The following is a 27796-nucleotide window of genomic DNA, read 5'->3' on the forward strand; positions in this document are numbered from 1 at the left end:
GGATACTGTTCCACACACACTGACTCTCACTGGGATACAGTTCCACACACACTGACTCTCTCGGAGTACAGTGCCACACACACTGACTCTCACTGGGGTACAGTTCCACACACACTGACTCTCACTGGGGTACAGTTCCACACACACTGACTCTCACTGGGATACAGTTCCACACACACTGACTCTCACTGGGGTACAGTTCCACACACACTGACTCTCACTGGGGTACAGTTCCACACACACTGACTCTCACTGGGGTACAGTTCCATACACACTGACTCTCTCTGAGTACAGTGCCACAGGCACCAACTCTCCAATGCCATTCCCTGTAGGGCTGTACCTGGGATATATAGGACCAGGTGCCTTGGAAGTGAACAGTTTCTGCAGTTGGGTGTCTGATTTTGATCGAAAAGGAAAGTTTGATGCTGAGAATACACAGGCAGCACCTTTCACCACTCATACACAAGGTTTCTGCAATCCTGTCCTGGCATCCACCTCCAACATTATTGTTCAGCTTTGCTGGGTGTTCAAAGGATTTTGCAATTGGCAGTTCAGGCCAGTGACAAATCACAGTCCGATTCTGCCACTTATGTTTTTTCGCATTTATGATTAACCCAACTCCTGGTTCCCTCAGAAACAAATGATAGCGAGAGAACCCTTTTCAATAAACAAAGGCAGGTACCAGGCCGGGTCATTCAGATATTTATCCTCAGATATTCTTACTTGGGCCTCTTTTTAGGGACCGGCAGAGATGGAGGTGGTGTCTTCTGCTCCGGGGAATCTGGCGATGACGGATCTGTTCCAGGGAGTTCCGGTGGGAGTGGGAGGTCTGCTAGCAAGTGCCTTGTTCTTTGGTCTCTGTCTTTCTTGGCAGGTTTGACAGGCTGGATTTCCTTAGGACTGAAAGAGAAACAGCATTAGCATACCGTAAAACCAGGGCATCTGGGGCAGGTAGTGGTGAAACGGCAAGAGGGAAGGGCAGGGGTGGGAAGAATCAGAGCGCGTTGCAGAAACTGATCACATGTTTCAGAGAGGGAATTTAACCCTTGGCCTCCTCCTGCTACATTGTTGCTGATGATTCTTCATTGATCCATACACGTCGTCTGCCAATCATAATCAAATGTCATATAAAAATGTTAAGGATCATTTATCATCAAACTGCAAAATGTATGGAACAGAGAGAAAGACATTAGATTTAATCCACTGCACTACAGAAGGATCTCAAAAATACAGCTGATGGCAGCCTGCTACCATGACAAAGAATTCCTAATCAGTTCCAGTTCATCAAAGAATGTTGCACTCTCTCCATCCACGTGAGTTATGCAATGTCTCTCTGTTTGTGTTATAGTCTCTCCATCCACGTGTTCATAGTCTCTCCATCCACGTGTTTATACAGTCTCTCCATCCACGTGTTTATACAGTCTCTCCATCCACGTGTTTATAGTCTCTCCATCCACGTGTTTATAGTCTCTCCATCCACGTGTTTATGCAGTCTCTCCATCCACGTGTTTATACAGACTCTCCATCCACGTGTTTATAGTCTCTCCATCCACGTGTTTATAGTCTCTCCATCCACGTGTTTATAGTCTCTCCATCCACGTGTTTATACAGTCTCTCCATCCACGTGTTTATGCAGTCTCTCCATCCACGTGTTTATACAGACTCTCCATCCACGTGTTTATAGTCTCTCCATCCACGTGTTTATACAGACTCTCCATCCACGTGTTTATGCAGTCTCTCCATCCACGTGTTTATACAGACTCTCCATCCACGTGTTTATAGTCTCTCCATCCACGTGTTTATAGTCTCTCCATCCACGTGTTTATACAGACTCTCCATCCACGTGTTTATAGTCTCTCCATCCACGTGTTTATAGTCTCTCCATCCACGTGTTTATAGTCTCTCCATCCACGTGTTTATAGTCTCTCCATCCACGTGTTTATACAGTCTCTCCATCCACGTGTTTATACAGTCTCTCCATCCACGTGTTTATACAGTCTCTCCATCCACGTGTTTATGCAGTCTCTCCATCCACGTGTTTATACAGACTCTCCATCCACGTGTTTATAGTCTCTCCATCCACGTGTTTATACAGACTCTCCATCTACGTGTTTATACAGTCTCTCCATCCATGTGTTTATAGTCTCTCCATCCACGTGTTTATACAGTCTCTCCATCCACGTGTTTATACAGTCTCTCCATCCACGTGTTTACGGTCTCTCCATCCACGTGTTTATGCAGTCTCTCCATCCACGTGTTTATACAGTCTCTTCATCCACGTGTTTATACAGACTCTCCATCCACGTGTTTATGCAGTCTCTCCATCCATGTGTTTATAGTCTCTCCATCCACGTGTTTATACAGTCTCTCCATCCACGTGTTTATACAGTCTCTCCATCCACGTGTTTACGGTCTCTTCATCCACGTGTTTATACAGACTCTCCATCTACGTGTTTATACAGTCTCTCCATCCATGTGTTTATAGTCTCTCCATCCACGTGTTTATACAGTCTCTCCATCCACGTGTTTATACAGTCTCTCCATCCACGTGTTTACGGTCTCTTCATCCACGTGTTTATACAGTCTCTCCATCCACGTGTTCATACAGACTCTCCATCTACGTGTTTATACAGTCTCTCCATCTACGTGTTTATACAGTCTCTCCATCCACGTGTTTATACAGTCTCTTCATCCACGTGTTTATACAGACTCTCCATCCACGTGTTTATACAGACTCTCCATCCACGTGTTTACAGTCTCTTCATCTACGTGTTTATACACTCTCCATCTACGTGTTTATACAGTCTCTTCATCCACGGGTTTATGCAGTCTCTCCATCCAAGTGTTCATACAGTCTCTCCATCCACGTGTTCATACAGACTCTCCATCCACGTGTTTATACAGTCTCTTCATCCACGTGTTTATACAGACTCTCCATCCACGTGTTTATGCAGTCTCTCCATCCATGTGTTTATAGTCTCTCCATCCACGTGTTTACAGTCTCTTCATCTACGTGTTTATACAGTCTCTCCATCTAAGTGTTTATACAGTCTCTTCATCCACGTGTTTATGCAGTCTCTCCATCCACGTGTTTATACAGTCTCTTCATCCATGTGTTTATACAGACTCTCCATCCACGTATTTATACAGACTCTCCATCCACGTGTTTATACAGTCTCTTCATCCACGTGTTTATACACTCTCCATCTACGTGTTTATACAGACTCTCCATCCACGTGTTTATGCAGTCTCTCCATCCACGTGTTTATACAGTCTCTTCATCCACGTGTTTATACAGACTCTCCATCCACGTGTTTATGCAGTCTCTCCATCCATGTGTTTATAGTCTCTCCATCCACGTGTTTACAGTCTCTTCATCTACGTGTTTATACAGTCTCTCCATCTACGTGTTTATAGTCTCTTCATCCACGTGTTTATGCAGTCTCTCCATCCACGTGTTTATACATTCTCTCCATCCACGTGTTTATACAGTCTCTTCATCCACGTGTTTATACAGACTCTCCATCCACGTGTTTATAGTCTCTCCATCCACGTTTAGTCTCTTCATCCACGTGCTTATACACTCTCCATCCACGTGTTTATACAGTCTCTCCATCCACGTGTTTATACAGACTCTCCATCCACGTGTTTATACAGACTCTCCATCCACGTGTTTATAGTCTCTCCATCCACGTGTTTATACAGTCTCTCCACCCACGTGTTTATACAGTCTCTCCATCCACGTGTTTATACAGACTCTCCATCCACGTGTTTATACAGACTCTCCATCCACGTGTTTATACAGACTCTCCATCCACGTGTTTATACAGACTCTCCATCCACGTGTTTATACAGACTCTCCATCCACGTGTTTATACAGACTCTCCATCCACGTGTTTATACAGACTCTCCATCCACGTGTTCATAGTCTCTCCATCCACGTGTTTATACAGACTCTCCATCCACGTGTTTATACAGACTCTCCATCCACGTGTTTATACAGTCTCTCCATCCACGTGTTTATACACTCTCCATCCACGTGTTTATACACTCTCCATCCACGTGTTTATACAGACTCTCCATCCACGTGTTTATAGACTCTCCATCCACGTGTTCATAGTCTCTCCATCCACGTGTTTATACAGTCTCCATCCACGTGTTTATACAGACTCTCCATCCACGTGTTTATAGACTCTCCATCCACGTGTTTATACAGACTCTCCATCCACGTGTCTATAGTCTCTCCATCCACGTGTTTATACAGACTCTCCATCCACGTGTTTATGCAGTCTCTCCATCCACGTGTTTATACAGTCTCTCTATCCACGTGTTTATACAGACTCTCCATCCACGTGTTTATACAGACTCTCCATCCACGTGTTTATACAGACTCTCCATCCACGTGTTCATAGTCTCTCCATCCACGTGTTTATACAGACTCTCCATCCACGTGTTTATACAGTCTCCATCCACGTGCTTTGGGCCCATCTACAGATTTCAGGCTGCTCATTATAAATTGTCAACCAGACTATTGGATTCATTCTGATAAATACCCAACTCCATTTAGAAACAGGCAGAGAGAGGACCAAACACAAACAAACACTGAATGCCCCGTCTGGGTCAAAAGTATCCACTTCACCATCGTTCAATCCAAAGACAGCATTTGTACTAGAATGAGACAATTCAAAATATAGTGGAGATTCTCAGGGGGTTGATGAGCTCCACAGGTGAGTCGGTGTCACCATAGCAATGTTGCTGTCCTGGCCTTTGTGCAAATGGTTACGGTGGAAATGATGACCTGAGAAAGTAGGGCAATCTCAGACCTGCAAAACCAAATTATTTGAAACAGGAATGATGAGAGGCAGACTATATGTACTGATCATTCCCAGAACGTGTGTAGATCATTCCCGGTATGTGTGCAGATCATTCCCGGTATGTGTGCAGATCATCCCCGGAACGTGTGCAGATAATTCCTGGAATATGCGCAGATCATTCCTGAAATATGCGCAGATCACTCCCGGAATGTGTGCAGATCATTCCCGGAACGTGTGCAGATCATTCCCGGAACGTGTGCAGATCATTCCCGGATTCCCGGAAATTGTGCAGATTATTCCTGGAAAATGCGCAGATCATTCCTGAAATATGCACAGATCATTCCCGGAATGTGTGCAGATCATTCCCGGAACGTGTGCAGATCATTCCCGGTATGTGTGCAGATAATTCCCGGTGTGTGTGTGCAGATCATCCCCGGAACGTGTGCAGATCATTCCCGGTATGTGTGCAGATAATTCCCGGTATGTGTGCAGATCATCCCCGGAATGTGTGCAGATCATTCCCGGTATTTGTGCTGATCATTCCCGGTATGTGTGCAGATCATTCCCGGTATGTGTGCAGATCATCCCCGGAACGTGTGCAGATAATTCCTGGAATATGCGAAGATCATTCGTGAAATATGCGCAGATCATTCCCGGAATGTGTGCAGATCCTTCCCGGAACGTGTGCAGATCATTCCCGGAACGTGTGCAGATCATTCCCGGAATGTGTGCAGATCCTTCCCGGATTCCCGGAACATGTGCAGATTATTCCTGGAAAATGCGCAGATCATTCCTGAAATATGCACAGATCATTCCCGGAACGTGTGCAGATCATTCCCGGTATGTGTGCAGATAATTCCCGGTATGTGTGCAGATCATCCCCGGAACGTGTGCAGGTCATTCCCGGTATGTGTGCAGATAATTCCCGGTGTGTGTGCAGATCATCCCCGGAATGTGTGCAGATAATTCCCGGTGTGTGCGCAGATCATCCATGGAATGTGTGCAGATCATTCCCGGTATTTGTACTGATCATTCCCGGTATGTGTGCAGATCATCCCCGGAATGTGTGCTGATCATTCCCGGAACGTGGGCAGATCATTCCAGGAACCTGTGCAGATCATTCCCGGAACCTGGGCAGATCATTCCCGGAATGTGTGACCTTACCGAAAAATACCAGACTCTAGATGCATCATTTAATCCATATACACATTTAATCAACTTCCAGATTACCCCTTCTGTGTTAGCTGCTTCTTTAGGAGGACGGAGAAAAATGTCTCTCTGGAGCTGATGCCCCTGCAAAAAGGCAGCTTTTATATCTATAGATTTGCATTCCCATGCCTTTGTGGCTACTAGAGCCAAGAATATCTTTAAAATAACCTTTCCTGCTGTAGGTGAATCTACCCTTAAATCCTGATCATCTAAGTTTTCTTCAAATCCCCTTGCCACAAGCCTGGCCTTTGCCTTATAAGTTCCATCCGGAAGAACCTTTTCCATGCAAATCCATCTGTGGGATAGAGCTCTTTGTCCCCTATCCAGTACTTCCGTGTATACCCCAAATTCACTCCAACTATGCAATTCTTGCTGTTTAGCTTCTTTGATAACTTTTTCATCTAATTTATTTGAAGACACCAAAATCTCACGTGCACGTGGGCTTCTACTCCTATTAGTATTCGTAGTCCTATTCATGTTCCGAGATCTTGATAAACTACGTCCCCTTTCCCGCCTGGTATCTCGTTCTGTACTGCTACTGCTTGATCTTTCCCTTCTGCTGTGGGATGTCCTTTCAATAGTTCTCGACCTTTTCCTGCGGACCTGTTCACTATCCGATGTACTATCTGAACTGGCACTGGCCCTCCATTTTTGAACTTCATTTTCCCAATCCATTGTCTTGACTCCTTCCCCTGAATGCTGTACATTCAACCAATGTTTATACTTTCCAGTGGCCTTCCCTGTTCTACTAATAACAGTTGCATCCTTCCATTGACTAGACCCTTCAGGCAAGTATGTCACTTTTATACCAACTTTTGACAGTTGCCCTTTCGGAAAAATGGCCTGTTCTAAATCATCAGAAGTGTTGTGTTCCTCCACAGAAACCCTGTCTAAATCAGTTAATTTGTCCTCATAGTTCTGGAACACGTGCGTACCAGATGACTCTGGTTCCTCGTCATGTCTGTCTACTCTGTCTAAATTTGAAAATTTGTAATCTGTACCCATTATCCTTGATGAATGTACCCTAACAGATTGATTGCCATGTTGCAAAATAATTGTTTTGGCAGCTATGCCTATGATCTTCCCTGGGCCTTTCCATTCATTAAAATTGTCTCTCTTATAGTATATTATGTCTCCTTGCTGAAAAGCGGTATTTGATGGCCGTACATAATGCCTTAAAGCTCCGTGAATTCTTTCAGAGACTTCTGCTTCTAAAAAAGCTTTTCTACTGCTATGTAATGCATTTAAATGCTCAGCAAAGACAGAGGTAATTGTAGTTCCCTTCCCAAGCTGGAGGCTGGTCATCCAAAATGGACGGAATTTTAGGATTTCTACCAAACACTAATTGATAAGGACTATAGCCCCCAACCAGCTGCAATGAATTCTTTGCATGTACTGCCCATGCTAAAGCTGAATTTAGCCTGCAATTTGGTCGATCTGCCAAAATTTTCCGAAGCATGTCATCGATGACAGCATGATTTGTTTCACAGACACCATTACTAAATGGGCTTTCTGCAGCCTTATTCATAACTCTGATATTCATGTTTTCACACAGATACCTAAACTCATCATTAGCAAATTCTCCCCAATTGTCCGTGGAATTTTGCCGGTGGACCCATTCCTGTCCCTATCCATTTTTCCACGATTTGATCCAGAATTACTCTCTTTTCTTTACTTCGTACAATCGCTGATTGACTAAATCTGGTTGCTAAATCTACAAAATGCAAAATAAATACATTATATGCTTTATCCCAGATCTTAAGGTCCATGGCCACAATGTCGTTAAAATCCCTGGCCAAAGGTAGAGTTACTATCGGTCGTGCTGGTGTCCTTCTGTACTTCCTACAAACTTCACAGCGGTAACTAACCTGTTCTATCAGTTTAGTATAGTTGTCATCCCTTACCCCTGCATCCTTTAATACATTTTTCAGCCTCCGAGGAGACGGATGTGCAAATTGCCTATGCAGTTTTAATACCACAAGCTTTTTATCAGCTAAAGTCCCATTTTCAACTGCCATTAACACATCCTTAACCACTCTACTTGAAATATTATTTGTCAGTAATGGAATACAATAGTGTTCCGACTGTGTAAATTGTAAGTCCACCGTCTTTCCAAAAACTGTTGCCTTATCCTGTTCCATGTGTGCTTTCTTCATCGACGGTCTGCTCAGAAGCAAGCGTTAGGGTTTGCTAATGAAATGATTCACTCCGGCAATATTGCAACGGATCACCACTCTTTTCAGCGACTTCAGAGTATTATTATCCCCAAACCTGAAACTTGTGGAACTTTCAAATTCCTTAACCTTGTTACGATTTTCAGCATTCAAAGAGTCCAGGTAACATTTTAACCAGTCAATTCCACACACAGTAGATGTGCAGCCACTGTCCAATACAGCATAGTTGAAGGATTCTGCAACCAACACCCTCATTACCGGCGTAAAACTGCTTGTCAATAGGACAATGTCTTCTTTCTGGTCACTATCTTTTTCCTCTTCTGACTCTTCCATGTCATGTGTTGCTTTAAACACTCTATCATAACGAGTTGGACAGTTGAAAGCTTAATGGTATTGAGAGTCACATCGAAAACATCGATTTATCATGCCCCGTGCATTTCTGGGGTTCATCTTCCTATTGTAGGTTCTAACTGGGTTTCTGTCTTCATAATTTCCTTGTCTCGGTCTCCTTCTATAGTCTTGAGCCCTGTTCGTAGCCATACGATTTCGCCATCCTGTTAGTAGTGTATCTTCCATATTCTGTCTTATTGCATGCTGACCTATTTGGGTCATCAGAGCCATCGGAATCGAATGTTTCCCCAGAAACTTTTGTCAAGCTTTTGTCATCTGTTCGAATCAGGTATCCTTATCAGTAAACTGAACTCCTGTCAAAACCAGGAGCCTATCCATGTTGCTCACTCAAGCACAGTCAAGTAATTTAAATTTATTCTCGGTTCAGCCATATATCCCTTTTTTTTTTCTCACTCACTCCTTGGTTTGATCTGGAAAGTTGTATCTTTCAACCCTTCACATTTGCACAGCAACCATCCTCTGCTACCAATTGTTAGACGTTTTAGTTGCTGTGATATGAAGAGTCGAAAGTTCTGTTCCATTTTCACAAACACACATTTATTTCCTTCCAACAGCCTTTGCACAAAACTCTCACTGTACATCACCTGACAGAGGCCACCTGAAGCCCCTTTACATATCAGTGTCAATTAATGGACACTTAACATAAACAAGACAACTAATTGCAATATCTCTTAACCCATTACTTGACACGTGTGCAGATCATTCCCGGAACGTGTGCAGAATATTCCCAGTATGTGTGCAGAGCATTCCCGGAACGTGTGCAGATCATTCCCGGAACGTGTGCAGACCATTCCCGGAATGTGTGCAGATCATTCCCGTATGTCGGTATGAGTGCAGATCATGCCCGGTATGTGTGCGGATCATGCCCGGTATGTGTGCAGATCATTCCCGGAACGTGAGCAGATCATTCCCGGAGCTTGTGCAGATCATTCCTGGAACGTTGCAGAACATTCCCGGTATCTGCAGATTATTCCCGTAACGTGTGCAGATCATCCCTGGAATGTGTGCTGATCATTCCCGGAATGTGTGCTGATCATTCCCGGTATGTGTACAGATCATTCCTGGAACGTTGCAGAACATTCCCTGTATCTGCAGATTATTCCCGTAACGTGTGCAGATCATCCCTGGAATGTGTGCTGATCATTCCCGGAATGTGTGCAGATCATCCCCGGAATGTGTGCAGATCATTCCCGGAATGTGTGCTGATCATTCCCGGTATGTGTACAGATCATTCCCGGTGTGTGTACAGGTCATCCCCGGAACCTGTGCAGATCATTCCCGGATGTGCGCAGATCTCCCCCGGAACCTGTGCAGATCATTCCCGCGCTGATCATTCCCGGTATGTGTATAGATCATTCCTGGAAAGTGTGCAGATCATTCCCGGAACCTGTGCAGATCATTCCCGGATGTGTGCAGATCTCCCCGGAACCTGTGCAGATCATTCCCGGAATGTGCGCAGATCATTCCCGGAACCTGTGCAGATCATTCCCGGAATGTGCGCTGGCCATTCCCGGAACGTGTGCAGATCACCCTCGGAATGTGTGCAGATCATTCCCAGAATGTGTGCTGATCATTCCCGGAACCTGTGCAGATCATTCCCGGTTTGTGCGCTGACCATTCCCGGAATGTGCGCAGATCATTCCCGTAACATGTGCAGATCATTCCCAGTATATGTGCTGATCATTCCCAGAACTTGTGCAGATCATTCCTGGAATGTGTGCAGATCATTCCCGGTTCGTGTGCAGATCATTCCCGGAGCGTGTGCAGATCATTCCCGGAGCGTCTGCAGATCATTCCTGGTATGTGTGCAGATCATTCCCGGAACGTGTGCTGATCATTCCCGGAATGTGTACAGATCTCCCCCGGAACCTGTGCAGATCTTTCCCGGATCCTGTGCAGATCATTCCCGGAATCTGTGCAGATCTCCCCCGGAACCTGTGCAGATCATTCTCGGTATGTGTGCAGATCATTCCCGGTATGTGTGCAGATAATTCCCGGAATGTGCGCAGATCATTCCTGGTATGTATACAGATCATCCCCGGAATATGTGCAGATCATTCCCGGTATGTGTGCTGATCATTCCCGGTATGTGTGCAGATCATTCCTGGAATGTGTGCAGATCATTCCCGGAATGTGTGCTGATCATTCCCGGAATGTGTGCTGATCATTCCCGGAATGTGTACAGATCTCCCCGGAACCTGTGTAGATCTTTCCCGGAACCTGTGCAGATTATTCTCGGTATGTGTGTAGATAATTCTCGGAATGTGCGCAGATCATTCCTGGTATGTGTACAGATCATCCCCGGAATGTGTGCTGATCATTCCCGGAATGTGTGATCATTCCCGGAATGTGTGCTGATCATTCTCGGTATGTGTGCAGATCATTCCAGGAACCTGTACAGATCATTCCCGGAATGTGTGCAGATCATTCCCGGTATGTGTGCTGATCATTTCCGGAATGTGTGCTGATCATTCCCGGAATGTGTGCTCATCATCCCCGGAATGTGTGCAGATCATTCCCGGAATGTGTGATCATTCCCGGAATGTGTGCAGATCATTCCTGGAATGTGTGCAGATCATTCCTGGAATGTGTGCTGACCATTCCCAGTATGTGTGCAGATCATTCCCGGCATGTGTGCTGATCATTCACGGAATGTGTGCAACATTCCCGGAACGTGTGCAGATCATTCCCGGTATGTGTGCTGATCATTCCCAGTATGTGTGCTGATCATTCCCGGAACGTGTGCAGATCATTCCCGGTATGTGTGCTGATCATTCCCGGAACCTGTGCAGATCATTCCCAGAATGTGTGCAGATTATTCCCGGAACGTGTGCAGATCATTCCCAGTATGTGTGCTGATCATTCCCAGAATGTGTGCTGATCATTCCCGGTATGTGTACAGATCATTCCCGGAACCTGTGCAGATCATCTCCGGAACCTGTGCAGATCATCCCCGGAACCTGTGCAGATCATTCCCGGATGTGCGCAGATCTCCCCCGGAACCTGTGCAGATCATTCCCGCGCTGATCATTCCCGGTATGTGTATAGATCATTCCCGGAAAGTGTGCAGATCATTCCCGGATGTGTGCAGATCTCCCCCGGAACCTGTGCAGATCATTCCCGGAATGTGCGCTGACCATTCCCGGAATGTGCGCAGATCATTCCCGGAACCTGTGCAGATCATCCCCGGAATGTGTGCAGATCATTCCCGGTATGTGTGCTGATCATTCCCGGAATGTGTGCAGATCATTCCCGGTATGTGTGCTGATCATTTCCGGAATGTGTGCAGATCATTCCCGGTATGTGTGCTGATCATTCCTGGAATGTGTGCAGATCATTACCGCAACGTGTGCAGATCATTCCCGGAATGTGTGCAGATCATTCCCGGTATGTGTACAGATCATTCCCGGTATGTGTGCTGATCATTCCCGGATCCTTTGCAGATCATTCCCGGTATGTGGGCAGATCATTCCCGGAGCGTATGCAGTTCATTCCGGGAGCATATGCAGATCATTCCCGGAGCGTGTGCTGATCATTCCTAGTATGTGTGCAGATCATTCCCGGAATGTGTGCAGATCATTCCCGGTGTCTGTGCAGATCATTCTCGGTATGTGTACAGATCATTCCTGATATGTGTGCACATCATCCCCTGAATGTGTGCAGATCATTCCCGGAATGTGTGATCATTCCTGGAATGTGTGCAGATCATTCCTGGAATGTGTGCTGATCATTCCCGGTATGTGTGCAGATCATTCCCGGAAAGTGTGCAGATCATTCCCGGAATGTGTGCAGATCATTCCCGGTATGTGTGCTGATCATTCCCGGAATGTGTGCAGATCATTCCCGGTATGTGTGCTGATCATTCCCGGAACCGGTGCAGATCATTCCCGGATGTATGCAGATCATTCCCGGAACCTGTGCAGATCACTCCAGGTATGTGTGCAGATCATTCCTGGAATGTGTGCTGATCATTCACGATATGTATGCAGATCATTCCCGGAATGTGTGCTGATCATGATCATTCCCGGAATGTGTGCAGATCATTCCCGGTATGTGTGCAGATCATTCCCGATATGTGTGCTGATCATTCCCGGAAAGTGTGCAGATCATTCCCGGTATGTGTGCTGATCATTCCCGGGACCTGCGCAGTCTATCCCCGGTATGTGTGCAGATCATTCCCGATATGTATGCTGATCATTCCCGATATGTGTGCAGATCATTCCCGGATGTGTGCAGATCTCCGCCAGAACCTGTGCAGACATTCCCGGTATGTGTATAGATCATCCCCGGTATGTGTATAGATCATCCCCGGAATGTGCAGATCATTCCCGGAACCTTTGGTGATCATTCCCGGTATGTGTGCAGATCATTCCCGGAATGTGTGCAGATCATTCCCGGAATGTGTGCAGATCATACCCGGAATGTGTGATCATTCCCGGAATGTGTGCAGATCATTCCCGGAATGTGTACAGATCATTCCCGGAATGTGTGCAGGTCATACCCGGAATGTGTGATCATTCCCGGAATGTGTGCAGATCATCCCCTGAATGTGTGCAGAACATTCCCGGAATGTGTGCAGATCATTCCCGGAATGTGTACAGATCATCCCCTGAATGTGTGCAGAACATTCCCGGAATGTGTGCAGATCATACCCGGAATGTGTGATCATTCCCGGAATGTGTGCAGATCATTCCCGGAATGTGTACAGATCATTCCCGGAATGTGTGCAGGTCATACCCGGAATGTGTGATCATTCCCGGAATGTGTGCAGATCATCCCCTGAATGTGTGCAGATCATTCCCGGAATGTGTACAGATCATCCCCTGAATGTGTGCAGAACATACCCGGAATGTGTGATCATTCCCGGAATGTGTGCAGATCATTCCCGGAATGTGTGATCATTCCCGGAATGTGTGCAGATCATACCCGGAATGTGTGATCATTCCCGGAATGTGTGCAGAACATTCCCGGATTGTGTGCAGATCATCCCCTGAATGTGTGCAGATCATTCCCGGAATGTGTGCAGATCATACCCGGAATGTGTGATCATTCCCGGAATGTGTGCAGATCATTCCCGGAATGTGCGCAGATCATCCCCTGAATGTGTGCAGATCATTCCCGGAATGGGTACAAATCATTCCCGGAACGTTTGCAGATAATTCCCGGAACCTGTGCTGATCATTCCCGGAACCTTTGCAGATCATTCCCGGTATGTGTGCAGATCATTCCCGGTATGTGTGCAGATCACTCCCGGAGCGTGTGCAGATCATTCCCGGAATGTGTGCAGATCATTCCCGGAATGTGTACAGATCATACCCGGAATGTGTGCAGGTCATACCCGGAATGTGTGCAGGTCATTCCCGGAATGTGTACAGATCATACCCGGAATGTGTGCAGATCATTCCCGGAATGTGTGCAGATCATTCCCGGAATGTGTGCAGATCATCCCCTGAATGTGTGCAGATCATTCCCGGAATGTGTGCAGATCATCCCCTGAATGTGTGCAGATCATTCCCGGAATGTGTGCAGATCATCCCCTGAATGTGTGCAGATCATTCCCGGAATGTGTGCAGATCATCCCCTGAATGTGTGCAGATCATTCCCGGAATGTGTGCAGATCATCCCCTGAATGTGTGCAGATCATTCCCGGAATGTGTGCAGATCATTCCCGGAATGTGTGCAGATCATTCCCGTAACGTGTGCAGATCATTCCCGGAATGTGTGCAGATCATCCCCTGAATGTGTGCAGATCATTCCCGGAATGTGTGCAGATCATTCCCGGAACCTGTGCAGATCATTCCCGGAATGTGTGCAGATCATCCCCTGAATGTGTGCAGAACATTCCCGGAATGTGTGCAGATCATCCCCTGAATGTGAGCAGATCATTCCCGGAATGTGTGCAGATCATCCCCTGAATGTGTGCAGAACATTCCCGGAATGTGTGCAGATCATCCCCTGAATGTGAGCAGATCATTCCCGTAACGTGTGCAGATCATTCCCGGAATGTGTGCAGATCATCCCCTGAATGTGTGCAGATCATCCCCGGAATGTGTACAAATCATTCCCGGAACGTTTGCAGATCATTCCCGGAACCTGTGCTGATCATTCCCGGAATGTGTGCAGATCATTCCCGGTATGTGTGCTGATCATACCCGGTATGCGTGCAGATCATTCCCGGTATTTATGCTGATCATTCCCGGTACGTGTGCAGATCATTCCCGGAATGTGTGCAGATCATTTCCGGAACGTGTGCATATCATTCCCGGAACGTGTGCGGATCATTCCCGGAACGTGAGCAGATCATTCCTGGTATGTGTGCAGATCATTCCCAGAACGTGTGCAGATCATTCCCTGTATGTGTGCAGATCATTCCCGGAACCTGTGCAGATCATTCCCGGAATGTGTGCAGATCATTCCCGCAATGTGCAGATCATTCCCGGAATGTGTGCAGATCATTCGCGCAATGTGTGCTGATCATTCCTGGAACCTGTGCAGATCATTCCCGGAATGTGTGCAGATCATTCCCGCAGTGTGTACATATCACCCTGGAGTTTTTGCAGACAAGAACACTTTTTGCAGTTGTGGTGACAGACACTGAGAAATCGGAACAATCTTGGAACAGAGGTCTATTCCAGGATGAGAATTTGCAATAGTTTTGAGAGTGAACCTCCCCACCCCTGATATGGCTGCTGCTTTAACATTCAATCCACCACAAATTTCTTACCTTTCTATATCATCTTCTCCAGGAAGGAGTGGGGGCAATGGCAGCGGTGGCAGGGTTGAAGTCAGTAAGGGCATAATGGAGTTCAGCATGGGTGGCATGGGGAGCAGACTGCCCAACACTGTGGTCCGTGATGGTTGTTGCTGAGAGATGGTTGGTGGGTGGGTCAAGACTGATGCAGGTGCCAATACAGGTACAGCTACTGACACTGGTGGCAATGGTAACGGCAAGGGTACTGGGGGCTGTGCTAGTTGCACTGTGGTTATTGGTGATGGTGTTTCATTCAGAATATCTGACAGAGGCTGAGACTGGTTCAGAGTCACTGGCGGTAAGGGAGGTGGTGGTTGTACTGGGGCTGGGGGCAGTGTTACAGGGGGAGACGTTGGAGGTAATGGTGGTGGAGCGGAACCTAAAGGAGGAAGCGGAGGTTTCTCCAGATCGCTTTCGTTTGGTAATGGTGGCAGAGTCTTCTCCTTTGGCGTTCCCAACTCACATTTCACCAGTGGCGATTTTGATTCTTTCACCAGCAGCACCAATGGGGAGAGCACTGGGCTATCGTCCAGTACTTCAGTCTTTATTTTGATCTCTGGAATCATCTGCTCAGCAATGTCTTCCTCTATTTTCACAGTCACTGTGTTTGAAATTTCAATGGGTGAAGGTGGCTTCTCGCTCTTTATTATTTTAGTCAATTTCTTCACATCTTTAAGTGCTGCCGCACAGGTTGTGCTGCTTGAGGCAGCACTGTGAGCACTTGCTTTACAAACCACCCCAGCCGATGTTTTTAGATCTTTTGAGTCTTTCATGCTGGATTTGGCAGCAACGGCAGCTCTTGCCCTTTTGGTTTTGCTCAGCTCTGCACCAAGGCTTGATTTCAGGGTAAAGCGGCTTGGTGAAATACTCGAATGTCGACTTCGCGAACGGGATTGCCTGTGCTTACTGCGTGACCGGGAGTGCCTCGAATACCCCGGGCTCCGGCTCCTTGACTTTGCTGACCTCCTGTGGAGAGAAACATATTCAATTAAAACACAAATAATTGAGGGCGGCTCTGTAACATGTCAAATAACATGCATCGACAGAAAAACAGACTCGCACAAGGACACAATCGTCAACTGTTAACAGAGTACAGATTCTGCCATTCAAATCCCATGCTCGGCCTAGTCAGAGAGTCAAATGCCACCAATACTTGCCTGGACTGTCAGTTTGACCATGTGCATTGCCTGGCAGCATTCTCCTGCTTCAACACTAACAGCACAAATACATTGAAACCTCCCATTGGCCATTTGCTCACATTTGTGCTTCACTTATGCAGTTCAGGAGACAGGTGACTGCTTCTGACCCCCCACCCCCCACACACTGCGATAAACACCCCCCCCCTCATACACTGTGATAAACACCCCACACACACCCACACTGCGATAAACCCCCCACACCCACACTGTGATAAACACCCCCCCCCACACAGTGATCAACACCCCCACACACACACGATAAACACCCCACACACACTGCGATAAACACCCCACACACACACACTGTGACAAACATCCCCACACACTGCGATAAACACCCCCACACACACACTGCGATAAATGCCCCGCACACACCGCGATAAACACCCCACACACACACACTGCGATAAACACCCCCCACACACACACTGCGATAAACCCCCCGCACACACATTGTGATGAACACTCCCGCACACACACACTGCGATACACCCCCCACACACACACTGCGATAAACACCCCGCACACACACTGTGATGAACACTCCCGCACACACACACTGCGATACACCCCCCCACACACACTGCGATTCACCCCCCCACACACACTGATAAACACCCTACACACACACACTGCGATAAACACCCCCCCCCACCACACTGCGATAAACACCCCCCCACACACACTTCGATAAACACTCCCCCACACACACTGCGATAAATACCCCCCCTCTCATACACTGTGATAAACACCCCACACACACCCACACTGCGATAAACCCCCCACACCCACACTGTGATAAACAACTCCCCACACACACACTGATACACACACCCCCACACACACACTGCAATAAACATCCCACACACACACTGCGATAAACACCCCCACACACACACACTGCGATACACCCCCCACACTGTGAAAACCCCCCCCCAGTCACACTGATAAACACCCCACCACACACTGCGATAAACCCCACACACACTGCGATAAACCCCCACACACACACACTGCGATAAACACCCCTCACACTGCGATAACCCCCCCCCCAGTCACACTGTGATAAACACCCCACACACACACTGTGATAAACACCCTACACATACACTGCGATAAACCCCCCCCATGCACAGTGATAAACACCCCCCACACACTGCGATAAACACCCCACACACACTGCGATAAACACCCCTCACACACAGTGATAAACACCCCCCACACACTGCGAAAAACACCCCCACACACACACTGCGATAAACACCTTCCACACACACACACTGCGATTAAACACACCCCACACACACTGCGATAAACACCCCACACACATTGCGATGAATCCCCCCACACACAAGGCGATAAACCCCCCCCACACAAGGCGACAAACACCCCCACAGACACTGTGATAAACACCCCCCCACACACTGCGATAAACACCCCCCCACACAGTGATCAACACCCCCACACACACACTGCGATCAACACCCCCCATGCACAGTGATAAACACCCCCCACACACACTGCGATAAACCCCCCCCCATGCACACTACGATAAACACCCCACACACACTGCGATAAACACCCCCCACACACTGCGATAAACACCCCCCACACACTCACTGCGATAAACATCCCCACACACTGCGATAAACACCCCCACATACACAGTAATAAACACCCCACACACACACTGCGATAAACACCCCCACACACACTGCGATAAACACCTTCCACACACACACTGCGATAAACACCCCCCACACACACTGCGGTAAACACCCAACACACACACTGCGATAAACACCCAACACACACACACTGCAATAAACAACCCCCCCCACACTGTGATAAACACCCCCCCCAATCAGTGATAAACCCCCCACACACACACAAGGCGATAAACACCCCCACAGACAGTGATAAACCCCCCCCTCGCACACACTGCGATAAACACCCCACACAGCGATAAACACCGCCCACACACCCACACTGCGATAAACACCCCTAAAACACACTGCGATAAACACCCCCACACACACACTGCGATAAACACCCCACACAGCGATAAACATCCCCCACACACACACACTGCGATAAACACCCCCACACACGCACTGCAATAAAAACCCCGCACACACCGCGATAAACACCCTGCACACACACACTGTGATAAACACCCCCCCACACACACACTGCGATAAACACCCCCCACACACACTGCGATAAACACCCCCTGCACACACTGCGATAAACACCCCGCGCACACACTGCGATAAACCCCCCCCCCCACACAGTGATAAACACCCCCCACACACTGTAATAAGCACCCTACACACACACACTGCGATAAACACCCCCACCACACTGCGATAAACACCCCCCCACACACACACTGGGATAAACACCCCCCACCACACTGCGATAAACACACACCCCACACACACACTGCGATAAACACTTCCCCACACACACTACGATAAACACCCCGCCCTCTCATACACTGTGATAAACACCCCACACACACCCACACTGCGATAAAGCCCCCACACCCACTGTGATAAACACCCCCCCACACAGTGATCAACACCCCCACACACACACTGCGATAAACACCCCCCATGCACAGTGATAAACACCCCCCATGCACAGTGATAAACACCCCCCACACACACTGCGATAAACACCCCCCTCTCATACACTGTGATAAACACCCCACACACACCCACACTGCGATAAACCCCCACACCCACACTGTGATAAACAACCCCCCACACACACGCTGATACACACACCCCCACACACACACTGCAATAAACACCCCACACACACACTGCAATAAACACCCCACACACACACTGCGATAAACACCCCCGCACACACACACTGCGATACACCCCCCCACACAGTGATAAACACCCCACCACACACTGCGATAAACCCCCCACACACACTCTGCGATAAACCCCCCTCACACTGTGATAACCCCACCCCAGTCACACTGTGATAAACACACCACACACACTGTGATAAACACCCTACACACACTGCGATAAACCCCCCCCACTCATACACTGTGATAAACCCCCCACCACACACTGCGATAAACCCCCCACCACACACTGCGATAAACCCCCCACCACACACTGCGATAAACCCCCCCCACACACACTGCAATAAACACCCCACACACACTGTGATAAACCCCCCCCACACACACACTGCGATAAACACCCCCCCCACACAGTGATAAACACACCCACCACACTGTGATAAGCACCCTATGCACACACACTGCGATAAACACCCCCACCACACTGCGATAAACACCCCCACACACACACACTGCGATAAACATTTCCCCACACACACTGCGATAAACACCCCCCTCACACACTGTGATAAACACCTCACACACACCCACACTGTGATAAACACCCCCCCACACAGTGATCAACACCCCCACACACACACTACGATAAACACCCCACACACACTGCGATAAACACCCCCCACACACACACTGCGATAAACATCCCCACACACTGCGATAAACACCCCCACACACACACTGCGATAAACACCCCCACACACACACTGCGATAAACCCCCCACACACACACTGCGATAAACAACCCCCGCACTGTGATAGCCACCCCCCCCACCCCCGAGTCACACTGCGACAAACCCCCCCCACTCATACACTGTGATAAACACCCCCACACACACACACTGCGATAAACAACCCTCAACACACTGTGATAAACACCCCCCCACACACACAAGGCGATAAACACCCCCACAGACACAGTGATAAGCACCCCCCCACACACACACACACACACACACACACACAGCGATAAACACCCCCACGCGCACACACACTGTGATAAACCCCCTCCACACACACTGCGATAAACACCCCCACACACACACTGCGATAAACCCCCCCACGCACACAACGATAAACACACCCCCCACACCCACACTGTGATACACATCCCCCCACTCACAGTGATAAACCCCCCTACACCCACACTGTGATTAAGACACCCCCCACTCACACACTGCGATAAACACCCCCACACAGGGATAAACCCCCCCCCACACACACACTACGATAAACCCCCCCCACACAGACACTGTGATAAACGCCCCCACACACACTTCGATAAACCCCCCACACACACTGCGATAAACCCCCCCACGCACACACACTGCGATAAACACCCCCACAGTGATAAACCCCTCCCCCCCAGTCACACTGTGATAAACACCCCCCACACACTGTGATAAACCCCCCCCATGCACAGTGATAAACACCCCCCACACACTGCGATAAACCCCCCCATGCACACTACGATAAACCCCCCCCACACAGACACTGTGATAAATGCCCCACACACACAGTGATAAACCCCCCCACACCCACACTGTGATAAACCCCCCCCCCACACACACTGCGATAAACGCCCCCACACACACTTCGATAAACCCCCCCACACACACACTGCGATAAACCCCCCCACGCACACACACTGCGATAAACACCCCCAGTGATAAACCCCTCCCCCCCAGTCACACTGTGATAAACACCCCCCACACACTGTGATAAACCCCCCCCATGCACAGTGATAAACACCCCCCACACACTGCGATAAACCCCCCCATGCACACTACGATAAACACCCCCATGCACACTACGATAAACACCCCACACACTGCGATAAACACCCCACACACACTGCGATAAACACCCCACACACACTGCGATAAACACCCCCCCACACACAGTGATAAACACCCCCCCACACACACTGCGATAAACCCCTCCCACGCACACTGCGATAAACACCCCCCACACCCACTGCGATAAACACCCCCCCCCACACACTGCGAAAAACACCCCCACACACACACTGCGATCAACACCTTCCCCACACACACACTGCGATCAACACCTTCCCCACACACACTGCGATAAACACCCCCCACACACACAGTGATAAATACCCCACACACATTGCGATAAACCCCCCCACACACAAGGCGATAAACCCCCAACACACACAAAGTGATAAACACCCCCACAGACAGTGTGATAAACACCCCCCTCGCACACACTGCTATAAACACCCCCACACACACTGTGATAAAAAAAAACCCACACACTGCGATAAACACCCCCGCACACACACTGCGATAAACAACCCCCCACACACACTGCGATAAACACCCCCCCACACAGTGATCAACACCCCCACACACACACTGCGATCAACACCCCCCCATGCACAGTGATAAACATCACCCACACACACTGCGATAAACACTCCCCATGCACACTACGATAAACACCCCCCACACACTGCGATAAACACCCCCCACACACTCACTGCGATAAACATCCCCACACACTGCGATAAACACCCCCACACACACTGCGATAAACACCCCACACACTGCGATAAACACCCCCCCACACACACACTGCGATAAACACCCAACACACACACTGCGATAAACACCTTCCACACACACTGCGATAAACACCTTCCACACACACTGTGATAAACACCCAACACACACACTGCGATAAACACCCAACACACACACTGCGATAAACACCCAACACACACACTGCGATAAACACCCAACACACACACTGCGATAAACACCTTCCACACACACTGCGATAAACACCCCCCCACACACACACTGCGATAAACACCCAACACACACACTGCGATAAACACCCAACACACACACTGCGATAAACACCCCCCCACACACACACTGCGATAAACACCCAACACACACACTGCGATAAACACCCAACACGCACACTGCGATAAACACCCAACACACACACTGCGATAAACAACCCCCCACACACACTGCGATAAACAACCCCCACACACACTGCGATAAACACCCCACCCACACTGTGATAAACCCCCCCACACACACACAAGGCGATAAACACCCACACAGACACAGTGATAAACACCCCCCCTCGCACATACTGCGATAAACACCCCACACAGCGATAAACACCCCCCACACACCCACACTGCGATAAACACCCCTAAAACACACTGCGATAAACACCCCCACACACACTGCGATAAACACCCCGCACACACCGCGAAAAACACCCCGCACACACACACTGTGATAAACACCCCCCCACACACACACTGCGATAAACACCCCCCACCACACTGCGATAAACCTCCCCCACACACACACACTGCGATAAACACTTACCCACACACACTGCGATAAACACCCCCCCCACACAGTGATCAACCCCTCCCCCCCCAGTCACATTGTGATAAACACCCCCCCTCAGTCATCCACACACACACTGCGATAAACACCCCCACACACACTGTGATAAACACCCCCCATGCACAGTTATAAACACCCCACACACACTGCGATAAACGCCCCCCACACACACTGAGATAAACACCCCCCCCACACACACTGCGATAAACACCCCCCACACACACACTGCGATAAACACCCCCACACACTGCGATAAACACCCCCACACACACACAGCGATAAACACCCCCACACACACAGTGATAAACACCCCCCACACACAGTGATAAACACCCCCCACACAGTCTGCGATAAACGCCCCCCACACACAGTCTGCGATAAACGCCCCCCACACATACTGCGATAAACACCCCCCCCCACACACTGCGATAAACACCCCACGTACACACTGCGATAAACACCTTCCACACACACACTGCGATAAACCCCCCCACACAGACAAGGCGATAAACACCCCCACAGACACTGTGATAAACAACCCCCTCGCACACTGCGAGAAACACCCGCACACACACACTGCGAGAAACACCCCCACACACAGCGATAAACCCCCCCACACAGTGATAAACACCCCACACACACACTGCGATAAACACCCCACACACACACACTGCGATAAACACCTTCCACACACACACTGCGATAAACACCCCCCACACACACTGCGATAAACACCCAACACACACACAGCGATAAACACCCCCCCACACACACTGCGATAAACACCCAACACACACACTGCGATAAACACCCAACACACACACTGCGATAAACACCCAACACACACACTGCGATAAACACCCAACACACACACACTGCAATAAACAACCCCCCACACACAGTGATAAACAACCCCACACACACTACGATAAACACCCCCCCACACCCACACTGTGATAAACCCCCCCTACTCACACACAAGGCGATAAACACCCACACAGACACAGTGATAAACAACCCCCCTCGCACATACTGCGATAAACACTCCACACAGCGATAAACACCCCCCACACACCCACACTGCGATAAACACCCCTAAAACACACCGCGATAAACACCCCGCACACACACTGTGATAAACCCCCCCCCACACTCACACTGCGATAAACACCCCCCACCACACAGCAATAAACCCCCCCCCACACACACACTGCGATAAACCCTTCGCCACACACACTGCTATGAACACCCCCCCTCTCATACACTGTGATAAACACCCCACACACACCCACACTGCGATAAACCCCCCACACCCACACTGTGATAAACACCCCCCCACACAGTGATCAACCCCTCCCCCCACAGTCACATTGTGATAAACACCCCCCCTCACAGTGATCCACACACACACTGCGATGAACACCCCCACACACACTGTGATAAACACCCCCCATGCACAGTTATAAACACCCCCCACACACTGCGATAAACACCCCCCACACACACTGCGAAAACACTCCGCACACACACTGCGATAAACACCCCCCACACACACACTGCGATAAACACCCCCCTCTCATACACTGTGATAAACACCCCACACATACCCACACTGCGATAAACCCCCCACACCCACACTGTGATAAACAACCCCCCACACACACACTGATACACACACCCCCACACACACACTGCGATTAAAAACCCCACGCACACACTGCGATAAACACCCCTCACACTGTGATAAACCCCCCCCAGCCACACTGTGATAAACACCCCACACACACACTGTGATAAACACCCCCCCACACACACACACAAGACGATAAACAACCCCAGAGACACTGTGATTACCCCCCCATGCACAGTGATAAACAGCCCCCACACACTGCGATAAACATCCCCACACAGAGATAAACAGCCCCCACACACACTGCGATAAACACCACACACACACTGCGATAAACACCCCCCACACATACTGCGATAAACACCCCCACACACACACTGCGATAAACACCCCCACACACAGCGATAAACACCCCCCCACACACACTGCGATAAACCCCCCACACACACACTGCGATAAACCCCCCCCACACACAAGGCGATAAACACCCCCACACACACTGCGATAAACACCCCCACACACACTGCGAAAGACACCCCCACACACACACTGCGATAAACAACCCCCCCCACACACTGCGATAAACACCCCCCACACACAGAGATAAACACCACCCACACACACTGCGATAAATACCCCCCACACACTTCGATAAACACCCCACACACACACACTGCGATAAACACCCACACACACTGCGATAAACACCCCCCCACACACACAGCGATAAACCCCCCCCCCCCACACACACGGCGATAAACACCCCCACACACAGTGATAAACACCCCACACACACGCTGCGACAAACACCCCCCACACACATACTGCGATAAACACCCCACGCACACACTGCGATAATCACCTTCCACACACACACTGCAATAAACCCCCCCACTCGGACAAGGCGATAAACACCCCCACAGACACTGTGATAAACACCCCCCCTCGCACACACTGCGATAAACACCCCCACACACACTGCAAGAAACACCCCCACACACACACAGCGTTAAACACCCCCACACACACGCAGTGATAAACACCCCCCCACACACACAGTGATAAACACCCCACACACACTGCGATAAACACCCCACACACACACAGCGATAAATCCCCCACGCACTGCTATAAACACCCCACACACACACACAGTGATAAACCCCCCCACACACAAGGCGATAAACACCCCCACAGACACTGTGATAAACACCCCCCCTCGCGCACACTGCGATAAACACCCCCACACACACAGCGCTAAACACCCCCCCCACACACATTGCGATAAACCCCCCCCACACACACTGCGATTAACCCCCCCCACACACAAGGCGATAAACACCCCCACAGACACTGTGATAAACAGCCCCCTCGCACACACTGCGATAAACACCCCCACACACACTGCGAGAAACGCCCCCACACACACACTGCGATAAAAAAAAACCCACACACAGTGATAAACACCCCTACTCCCACATACACTGCGATAAACACCCCACACAGCGATAAACACCCCCCACACATTCACACTGCAATAAACACCCCTAAAACACTGCGATAAACACCCCCACCACACCCACACTGCGATAAACACCCCCACACACACACTGCGATAAACACCTTCCACACACACACTGTGATAAACACCCCCCACACACACTGTGATAAACACCTTACACACACTGCGATAAACACCCCCCACACACACACTGCGATAAACAATGCCCCGCACACACACTGTGATAAACCCCCCCCCCACTCAGTGATAAACCCGCACACACACACAAGGCGATAAACACCCCCACAGACAGTGATAAACACCCCCCCTCGCACACACTGCGATAAACACCCCCCAAACACACACTGCGATAAACAATCCCCACACACACACACTGCGATACACCCCCCCCACACACACTGCGATTAACCCCCCCCACACATACTGCGATTAACCCCCCCACACACAAGGCGATAAACACCCCCACAGACACTGTGATAAACAGCCCCCTCGCACACACTGCGATAAACACCCCCACACACACTGCGATAAACGCCCCCACACACTGCGATAAAAACAAAACCACACACAGTGACAAACACCCCTACTCCCACATACACTGCGATAAACACCCCACACAGCGATAAACACCCCCCACACACCCACACTGCAATAAACACCCCTAAAACACTGCGATAAACACACCCACCACACCCACACTGCGATAAACACCCACACACACACACTGCGATAAACACCTTCCACACACACACTGCGATAAACACCCCCCCCACACACACAGTGATAAACACCTTACACACACTGCGATAAACACCCCCCACACACACACTGCGATAAACAATGCCCCGCACACACACTGTGATAAACCCCCCCCCCACTCAGTGATAAACCCCCACACACACAAGGCGATAAACACCCCCACAGACAGTGATAAACACCCCCCCTCGCACACACTACGATAAACACCCCTACTCCCACATACACAGCGATAAACACCCCCCACACACACTGAGATAAACACCCCCCACACACCCACTGCGATAAACAACCCTAAAACACTGCGATAAACACCCCCACCACACCCCCACTGCGATAAACCCCCCCACACACACTGCGATAAACACCCCCACACACACTGCGATAAACACCCAACACACACACTGCGATTAACACCCCCACACACACACTGCGATAAACAACGCCCCGCACACACACTGTGATAAACACCCCCCCCACTCAGTGATAAACCCCCACACACACACACACACACACACACAAGGCGATAAACACCCCCACAGACAGTGATAAACAACGCCCCACGCACACACTGCGATAAACACCCCTACTCCCACATACACTGCGATAAACACCCCACACACACACTGCAATAAACACCCCCCACACACACTGCAATAAACACCCCCCACACACCCACTGCGATAAACCCTAAAACACTGCGATAAACACCCCCACCACACCCACACTGCGATAAACCCCCACACACACACAGCGATAAACACCCCCACACACACTGCGAGAAACACCTCCACACACACACACGCCGATAAACACCCCCACACACACACACAATGATAAACACCCCACACACACACTGCGACAAACACCCCACACACACACTGCGATAAACCCCCCCCACAAACACAAGGCGATAAACACCCCCACAGACACTGTGATAAACATCCCCCCTCACGCACACTGTGATAAACACCCCCCACACACACTGCGATAAACACCCCCACACACAGCGATAACAACCCCCACACACACTGCGATA

General features: G+C 49.4%; 1 protein-coding gene across 1 annotated transcript in view; it reads right to left on the bottom strand.

The window, feature by feature from the left end:
• Positions 1–27796, bottom strand: part of LOC140398079 (cyclin-dependent kinase 12-like) — a 167523-nt gene that overhangs the window by 58716 nt on the left and 81011 nt on the right. Inside the window, exons 2-3 of the mRNA XM_072486287.1 lie at positions 15333–16325; positions 724–900 (exon numbers count right to left, since the gene is read on the bottom strand). Of these exons, the coding sequence (XP_072342388.1) occupies positions 724–900; positions 15333–16325 (1170 nt within the window). The remainder of the gene's footprint in view (positions 1–723; positions 901–15332; positions 16326–27796) is intronic.

Source organism: Scyliorhinus torazame, chromosome 21, assembly GCF_047496885.1.
Source record: "Scyliorhinus torazame isolate Kashiwa2021f chromosome 21, sScyTor2.1, whole genome shotgun sequence".
Classification (NCBI taxonomy): Eukaryota; Metazoa; Chordata; class Chondrichthyes; order Carcharhiniformes; family Scyliorhinidae; genus Scyliorhinus; species Scyliorhinus torazame.